Source organism: Poecilia formosa, unplaced genomic scaffold (genome assembly GCF_000485575.1).
Source record: "Poecilia formosa unplaced genomic scaffold, Poecilia_formosa-5.1.2 Scaffold174, whole genome shotgun sequence".
NCBI classification, from domain to species: domain Eukaryota; kingdom Metazoa; phylum Chordata; class Actinopteri; order Cyprinodontiformes; family Poeciliidae; genus Poecilia; species Poecilia formosa.
In genome coordinates, this window is record NW_006800113.1 from 1,140,355 (window position 1) to 1,149,703 (window position 9,349).

The 9,349-nt window shown below is 39.7% G+C and overlaps 1 protein-coding gene across 3 annotated transcripts in view; it reads left to right on the forward strand.

Moving 5' to 3' along the window:
- The window catches only part of LOC103147142 (fibroblast growth factor 14-like), a 51,962-nt gene extending 45,346 nt beyond the window's left edge, over positions 1-6,616 (forward strand). For all 3 annotated transcript variants that reach the window (XM_007565341.2, XM_007565343.2, XM_007565342.2), the window contains exons 4-5: positions 2,021-2,219; positions 2,305-6,616. In XM_007565341.2, the coding sequence (XP_007565403.1) occupies positions 2,021-2,219; positions 2,305-2,453 (348 nt within the window). In that variant the 3' untranslated portion in view covers positions 2,454-6,616. The remainder of the gene's footprint in view (positions 1-2,020; positions 2,220-2,304) is intronic.
- The last annotated feature ends 2,733 nt before the right edge of the window (positions 6,617-9,349 follow it).

Here is a 9,349-nt window from a genome sequence, read left to right on the forward strand (position 1 = left end):
TTTTTCCGAGTACGCTTTGGAGGAGTTGTCGCTGCCTCCGACATCACATTTCTTTTATTCTAAAAGCGCTGTTAAATGATGCATGACCTAACTGACCAGCATTAATAAGTTTCTGGCACTGCTTCGTGCCCACCAGGAAAGACCATTCTTCTTAAGCAAATGAATAATAAATCCAGGGTTGCAGGTCAGGACTAAATACATTTATAATTAGGTTATTCAATCTGCGAATGAAAAATAGCAAGCAGTTCAGGGAGCAACCGCTCTGTTGATATGAATCAAAATCATTTGTTTTCATGACGGGGGGGAAAAGAAATTGAGGTTTTATTCATTCATTATCACCTGTCTTGTGTTTTGCTGCCAAGCAGTGGTTTAGTCACATTTCATACCCCTCCGCTCATTCCCCAGAGCCACAAGTGTGTGTCTGATCTGCCTGGAGCCGCCTATACCTTTAATAACCGTGTCACTCCTCTGTTAGCGTGAGTGGATGTGGTAGAGCATGAGATGTGGCACATTATTGCTCTGTTAGATTACCAATGCGAGTGTTTATGCGTTTGTGTTTATCTGGGAGGCCTCCCCGTAGACGCACACCCGCTGACCCCTCCCTCTCGGCGCTGGTTGGTTGCCACAGCTACAGTGTCGCCTCTCTTCCTCATGTTGCTATGAGACTCGGACCGACAGACCTGAGCTGAATGACAATGCGTCTGTGGATCTGGCAAGAGGCCTACAGGAACCAATAAGAGACGGCGCAGAGACGAACACTTTCCAGTCTGGGACCGCGGGAGTGCATGTTTGGGTTGGCAGGAGCCGTCTCGTCGTGTTAGTTCTTTTGTCGCAGCATTAAATAATTATTACAAATTCTAAAGGTGTTGCTTAAGATATTCCGACAAAACAAACCAAAAACCTTAATGTCAATAAATTTGCCAGGGTTAAATGAAGTTTAGTATAGAGATCAGTGTGATTGAGTTTCATCCTGAAATACATAATTAAGCAATGTAACCAAATTAAACACTTGTAAAAGTTAGCTCCTGTAAGTACCTCAATCGTCAAAGTTTTTTATATGTGTTTTCGTCATACAATTTCCACCTTTCTTTAGTTTGTATGGCTCAGTCTGTAACTCGTACCTAATTCTTTTCTTTATTTCCTGTGTTTTTTGTTTCTGAAAAGGGTTAGTTTTCTCACTATTTTGAGAAAATTAAGCTGTTATTGTTGCAGTTAATATGTATTTTGCTACTTCGACCAAAAAAGCTTGTTTTACTCATAACTAGAAATTGGAAAGTATTTGCAGAAGTATGAAGAAGTAAGCGATATCCAAAAACGGAGAAGCAAAAGAAGGACATGCATTACAAAAATGAGTTTGGTACCAAAATAACTTTTTTTTTAACTTTTCTTCTGTTGATCTAGAAATTAAAAAAATAGACATCAGTATATTTTTGATATGGACTACGTTGAGAAACAAACTCGTGCTGATTTGCATTCTGAAAATCTGAGATCCAGATACTCACAGCTGCTTCATCTCTGACCTTCTCAAAGGAAGACGATGCTATCAGACGGCCTGCTCGTGGCTGCAGGGACAGTCGGTAGCACTGGCAGACAGGATTTTTTCCCCTAGTTAGAATAACACCATGTCCCAGCACTGAAACACGCTCCACGGAGGAGAGTTTTGACACCTAGCAGCCGAGCAGATGTGGGTGGGTAGGATGAGCTGTTTTGAGCTCTGTGTCACAGGAATCAGTCTGCTTGCTGTTTTTTTGTTTTTTATTCGTCTGGTTTGTAGATGTCGAAGGAAAAAAGAATGGGGTGCTTTTTGTTCATATAAATACCATGAACAAAAATCCGTTTAATTCTCAAAAATATGAGTCAGCCTAAGATTTTCTTTTTTTTTTGCAAAAATAGTCATAATGTTACAAGAATACAGTCATAGCAATACGAAAATAAAGTCATATGACAATAAAGTTCACGTAATAGGAGAATGAAGTCTTATAGGAAAAGCAATTAAATAATCCGATCTCTGTCTCCTCAGGAACTGTTTACACCTGAATGCAAGTTTAAAGAGTCGGTGTTTGAGAACTACTACGTGATCTACAGCTCCATGCTGTACAGACAGAAGGAGTCGGGCCGGGCGTGGTTTCTGGGCCTCAACAAAGAGGGACAGATCATGAAAGGCAACAGGGTGAAGAAGACTAAACCAGCTGCACACTTCCTGCCTAAGCCCATAGAAGGTAAAAAAAATCAACTTGTGTTTGTTTTTACTCGTTTTCTTATGTTCTAAATCAAACTTTCCCTTCTTCTTCCTGTCTTTTATAGTTGCGATGTACCGTGAGCCATCATTGCACGATGTAGGAGAGGCGGTGCCTAAACTCGCAGGGGGCCCGCCTTCTAAAAGCACAACCTGTGAGCCTGTGGTCATGAATGGCGGCAAACCAGTCAGCAAACCCAGTAAGGAGGAGACATAACCTCACCTCTCATTTTTAGCCTCCCTGCCTGCCTGGCTGGCCGACTGACTGGACGCCAGGAAGCACCACAGACTTGCCCTGCTGCTGCGCTCTTGAAAAAAAAAACAGATAAAAAAAGAAAAAATGCAAGAAAAAGTAACAAAACAAACAAACAGCTATAAGCTCTGACTGGACAGCGACAGGGGCTGGACCTCAGCCAACTGGACACTGGTGTGGGGCGGCGCCAGGGGGACGGCGCTCCCGTTAAGAAGGTTGCTGAACTGGGTGAAATGGGACAGTGGCGTAAGTTCTCAGTTAAAGGACATCAAAAAAAAACAAAAGTCCGTGTTCACTTATTTATTTATTTACTCATTCATTTATCGAAGCTCCTGCTTTCCTCTGCTGAAAGTTTTCTGTTACTTGCTTGCTCCAGGCCGCAGACACACATCCACTCAAACTCCGCTCCACTCCAAATCGACCGCTTGGATTCGATCTTTAAATACATTAAAAGCATCAGCAAACACCGGAGAAAGACCATTTTAAATACCAAACAGTGATGATTCAGAGGAAAGCTTAATCATCAATCACTTAGGATTTGGAACAGGATGTTCTGTACTTAAACTACATCAAAACACATCAGGAAACGACACGTTGCATACGGTGAACTCGCCATTCGCCGTCTCCCTCACTACACGTCTCATCGAGAAGACACAAAACTAGTTCAGAGAAGACAAAACGAGTCTTCACGTGAAGATGATTTATAACGAATTCCCAATTTGTAGCAGCAAGGTGTGTATCCGAAGTTTGCAGGTGCTGCAGCACCTTGGTAGCAGTCTGTGTTTACATAGGGTAGCAGATTTAGATTAATATGATCAAACGGTGTCCTCAGCCAGGAGGACTTTTGTAGACTTTTTCCTTTACTCGTTGCCTTCCCAAGTACTTGAAAACAAAAGAAGAAACAGGGTATTTGAACGTGGAAAGAGCCTGTGTTACTGGGACCACTATAATCCAGGTTAATAGTCCAGGATTTTTAGAGTTTAACTATATGACGTTGAAATGAATTTAAAGGTCCTAAAGTGTTATCAGCTGATACCCATGAAGTAGCATTTATAAGATGTTCTCAGACTGTTACTGCTGATTCAGTTTTTGCTTGTGGATTCTTAAAACTGAGCTTACGTTCTGCTTTTAGCACAGTTTTCAGATTGTTTCGGCTTGTTTGTCCTGTCGCCCCTTTGCCATTTTGTACCTCCGTTTTATACCGACCTCTTCCCGTATCACAATAGTTGTCATATGTTATGAATCCCTTTGACCTGCTTTAATTCTCACATTTAGTTTGCTATTTACAATTAAAACCTCATTTAAAATTAAGAAAATTTGAAAAAAAAAAGAAAAGATTCTTCAGCTTTGTCCCTGTATTCATCTGTTAAATTAGAGGTTCTTAAGCCAAAAGCCTTTTCAGATTTTTCCTATCATATTTATAGCATAAAAAAATCTTACTTAAAAAATATTTTTCCCATTCTTACAAATATTATCTCACCAAAATGCCCAGAAGACGAGATGCAAAATGTGTAAAACGTGGTAAAAATGTTGGTTGTCACGTGTGAAACATGGTAGGAAATGGTGAAGGGACGAGCTGACCTGCAGCCTTTATATGAGACTGTGAATGAAAAGGAAAACAGCTGCGGAGCACAAGACACTTTTTTTGGATTTTCCCTCGTTTCTTTTTAAGTTGAATTCTTTCAAGAAGGTCGAAGACAAACTCCGTCTACAAGACTTAGGACTTAGTGCTTCTGATGGGGTTGAAGTAGTTTGATTACACTATTTATATTTTATTTTGAAAAACAAACAAAAAAAAAAAACAAAAAAAAAAGACCTGGAGCAGAAGTGCCACATTAAAAAATACATCTGAATTTCCGAATTACCTGCCAAAGTGAAAGGCTTCAACATCGCAAACAGGCATTTTTATTTCAGAAAGTCCCCCAGTGTTTACTCTCTTGCTCATTTACTCAGTTTTACTCAATTCCATTTTTCATGTTTCACTTGCTTTGATGTCAAATAATTATGTCTGTTCCTGAATTACTGCAACCCTCCTTTCCTCAATTACTGATAACTCCTCCTAACACTTAAAACAGTAGGTGCCTTTTTCGGCTGCAGTCTGGCCATCACCGATCCACACAACTGCAAAACCAGACAAAAATTATTTATTTCTGAACTCGACCAATTGAAACTGTTTATTAGTACTTATTTTTCGTCATATGTATAATTTTGATCCACAGTGGCTTAAAGAAAAGCAGATCAGTTCCCGCATGTAGTTTTAGGCCTTGCATGAATGTACAATCCAAGTTTTATTTTCCAGCTCTAACCTTTCCGCCTCCATTACAAATTGGCTATAAACCAGCCTGCACATTTACTGATGAAAACTCAAACTTAAAAGCGACTTAAATGTATTTAATGATTACCGTTACATAGCCAATGTGAGATCTAATGGTGGCTTTTGTTTTTTACTCAAAATACCACCATATCAGGACTCACAAGTAAATTTGAAGTGTAAAACATAGTCTTATGTGTATTTATAACAGGTATTTGTATTGCTGCAAAGATGCCGAACTGCAGTGATTTTTACTTGAGATGCACTGAGAACGTGCCTGGTGACCAGAACTGGTCATAAACAAATGGAGGTTCATTTATTTTGTAATCCAGCAACGCCTCATAATTCCTAAAAATAACTATCTATGAGACATGAAGTCCTTCCTAACAGCCAGTAATAATAATAATAATACATATATTTTTAAGGGAATAAAATGTAGGCGAAGTAAAAGTAAAAGCCTTCTTTCAGTTTTTTCATAAAGCTTGAAAAAAACTGATAATTCTTACACTTTCTCTGGCATCTCTCTAAAAGGACTCTAAAAAATTGTTTACCTTATTTTTTTTTAAACCAGCCCTTTCTCACTGACACCAGTAGTTAATTAATTGTTCTGAAATCCCCAAAGTAACACTTGAGTTTGTGAGAAAAAATCCTAAAGCCAACCTCTCACTGTGAAAGCCAGTTTGTTCTGGGACTTTTCTGTTTCCTCATATTTCTTTGACCGCAAGACTAGACGCCAGTCGCTTCCTCCTCCAGATATCCCAGGAGGAGATACTGTCATACTGTGATCCCACTTTGAGATTAATGGCAGGCGCATATTAATGCATTCAGGATCTGCTTATTAAAGCAATTAAAACAGACACTGTGTATCCCTTCTCGCTTTGAATCTCAATTTTGGACCAAAATAACCCCTTTTGCATTTTAATCAGATGATTGAAACACTGTCCTGTTTGCGGAAGATTAATGACCTTTGTCGACGTTGCCACAACTACAAAGCGGCAACGCGACAAAGCAGCCTCCCTGCAGAAATCAAGGCTGCTGTGATTCATTCGCACATCAAACGAGCAGCGGCGTCTCAAGCCTTGGCAACAGGTCTGTATCTGTTCAGCAGGTGAAGCGGCGCGCGCGGACGTTGTTTATCTGAGTCGGATGTGGCCGGGTGCTACAGACCTCGCAGTGTTTCCAATTGACATTTCAAAGATTCGGTTCTCACGTACACCACGTAATTTCTCTCCTTCGCCGAGCTCATTAGCTGCTTCTCGCATTCATGCACAAATGTGGTCGAGCAGCACATCTTATTACATGAGCCATCATTGGGACTGATGTGGTCACCGAGGTGTTGTCTTTTCGCCTTTAAATGGGGGGGGGCTTAATGAAATATAAACCAGTTTTTGTGCTAATTTGTAAAGACAATAAAAAAAGGAGAGGAAAATGAAAAGAAATGGCAAAGCGAGTGCCTCTCATTAACCCAGCTTGGGTCAAGCTGTAAGATCCAGCTGTGGCTCCTTAATTTCTCTACCCTCAAAGTTTGACTTTAGCTTCGTTCTGTCTAATGTTCTATGGAATAATGTTAATGAGGAACAAGTCTGGTGCTGTGCTCGTCTCATGTCAAAGAAATGTGGATATAACATTTATTTATTAACTGTTGTGTCACAGTTGGGGGCAAAAAAAAGATAAAATAAACCCTGACAATCACATACAGTGGCTTGGAAAAACTATTTATATCCCTTAAATGTTTTCACATCTTGTCACGCAAAGATTTCAAAACATTTTATCAGTTAAAGTGAGTTCATTCAACGCAGCTTTATTGGGTTTTTGCGAAAAAACAAACAAAAAAACAACAACAAACAAACAATAAAATGAACAAATTCATGGTGACAGAATGTGAAAAAGTTTCAGAGGTACAAATAATTTTCAAGTCGGTATACTCCCATTTATTTTTTTGTGTCTTGTATTGTCTCAGCTGTCCGTCTCTAAGCAGAACCTTGTCTGTCAGACATGATACGAGGTGATTTGACTGTTTTTGTTCAAATATTACGCGACACTCGCAAAACCTTCAAATCTTACCAAGTATTTTTTGCTGTAGTTTCTAGCACAAACATCTTAGTACACTTGAAATAAGACAAAACTAACTTACAAGTAACTTTTCAGGAAGATATAGGTGTATGTTTTAAGTCAATAATTCCTTAACATTGATAAAAAAAAAAGTTCCAGTTCTACTTGCAGATTATTTCATATGTAACATGGGGGAAAAAAGTCTAACAGGAAATAATTTGCTACTGGAACTAGTACTGTTTTTAATCAGCATTAAGGAATTATTTGCTTAAAACAAAATAAAACATTCTGTTTAGTGAAAGATTTAAAGTAAACATGACGTAATTCTTGTCAACTTGTTGTTTGTGCTCATCATAAACAAATGGCATGAACTCTTGGATAAATAGATTAAGTTGAGTCCATGCATAAAAGTATAGTATTTGACTGGCCAACAAGCTATCCCACAATGCAATGTGCCATGAGCAGCAGCAATTAATTAAACCACTTTTTTATTTGTCACAAAAAGTAGCTTGTTATGTCAAAGTTTGAGATTTTACCTTCAAGAAAATACTACATACTCAGATTTATTAAGCTAACTTAAGTTATGCTCACTAAAACTGTAAACCCAACTTATTGTATTGTTTACAGTGTATATCTTGCTGAAAAGCTACTTGTGAGTTAGCTTTGTCTTATTTCAAGCGCACTAGGATATTTGCACTAGAAACTGGACCAAAAGTACTTGGTGAGATTTTATTTTTGCAGCTGATAGCTTGTCCTTTTTACTGCTGGCCAGCTTAGCAAAGCAGCTTTACGTCTCCAGTCAGAGCAGCTCTGCTTGTTAGGGCAACACCAGGGTTCCCATCAAGCCAAAGTGGTTTGTGAAGATCTGTGGGGATACGCTCACAAATTAATACTGTTTAAAGGCGGAGGGAAAAAAAGGGAAAAATGAAGAAAAAGGCCCGGTGTCCTGGATACTGACCAAAGACGCTTCTCCAATATTTTCTTCTTTTTCCATGCTGCTAATCAGAGTTCAAAGAACCACTGGCGCAATTACTGTCAGCATCTCCTGAGAGATTTCCTTTCCACTGGTGGTTAGCCAGGTGCCATGGCTACAATTATGAGCGACTCCGCTCCACACAGGAAGAGAGCAGCTGATTTAATTAGAAGTGAGCAATCGCAGCAACCAGGGTGACTTTTAATTTCCACATACAGGTACCCACTCATGCTCTCGTGGCAGCATGCATGTACCCATCTTAGTTCGCCTGCAAGTCAGGAGGCACAAAATGGACACGAGAAGAAAGAGGTAGAGATACACACACACACACACACACACACACAAAAATCCCTTTGTGATCTGACCACTGCAGCGCAGGAGCACTTTAGAGCCACGGGAACATGTAATGGTTAGCGCTTATGATGTAGCTGGCCTCCCTCAGGTTTTTTTCTTTTTTTTCTTTTTCTTTTTCTTCTTCTCGTTCTTCTCGTTCTTCTTGTTCTTCTTCTTCTTGTTCTTCTTCTTCTTCTTCTTCTTCTTCTTCTTCTTCTACTTTTTCTTCTTCTCCACTTTAGTCCTCTTTCAAAAGACTGCCTTATTACATCTGAATCTAAAGACAGCTCTCTCATTCCATTCTCTCCAGGCACTTAGATCCCACACTCTCATAGAAACACATGCAGCAGATACAACTTCAGCCTATTTTACTTTTCAAATATCCTTTGATCCCCCTCCTCCTCCACCAATCTTCTGTTCACTGGAACCGCGCTTGCCGTCGCTCTCTGCTTGTTGTGTAATCAAGCATCCGGAGATCTTTACTCCCACCTTCGTCACCTCCTCCTCTGTCTCGTCCTCCCCTCCGTTTGGAACGGTTCCCACTTGTTGCATGGATTTGAAAAGAGGAAAGATGGCAGAGGTGGTGTTTGTCGGGGTGGGTGGGGCTTATGCATGTGGTAATTTTATGAAATCAAAAGAAACACCAGTGATACTTGGGTCTTTTTGGCTCATATCTTGCTGCTAGTTTGCACAGTCGGAGAACATATAGGTGTTTTACCGTCGGACATGACTGGAAATCCACAACCGCAATAAAAGAAACCAACAGGAGGAATCCAGAGGTACTCTAATGCATGCCTAAATTTTACTCCGATGGCTCAAAACGTCACAATTATTAAAAATAAGTGCATGATTATGAAGCTTTGACATTCTTTGTGTCCCTTTAACTGTGATGGATTAAAATCAGCTTAAAAATTAAATTTCTTGCAAATTATACAACACATTTCTTTAAAATCCACTTGTCTCACTTGAGCAGAATTCTGTTTATTTTTTTTTTAGGTTTGCTTCTACCAGATGCACACACTTGGTTAAATTAGACACATTTTGCAGTGCATGAAATACTATAATATCCAGTTTTCCCTCTGTAATACAGGGTACCTGTGCGCTGAATATTAAGCCGGCTCGAAGAACATCTAATGTCAGAGCAGTGGCGTGTTTTATCCTCCCTGTGCAAACCCCCACCAGCTATCAGCC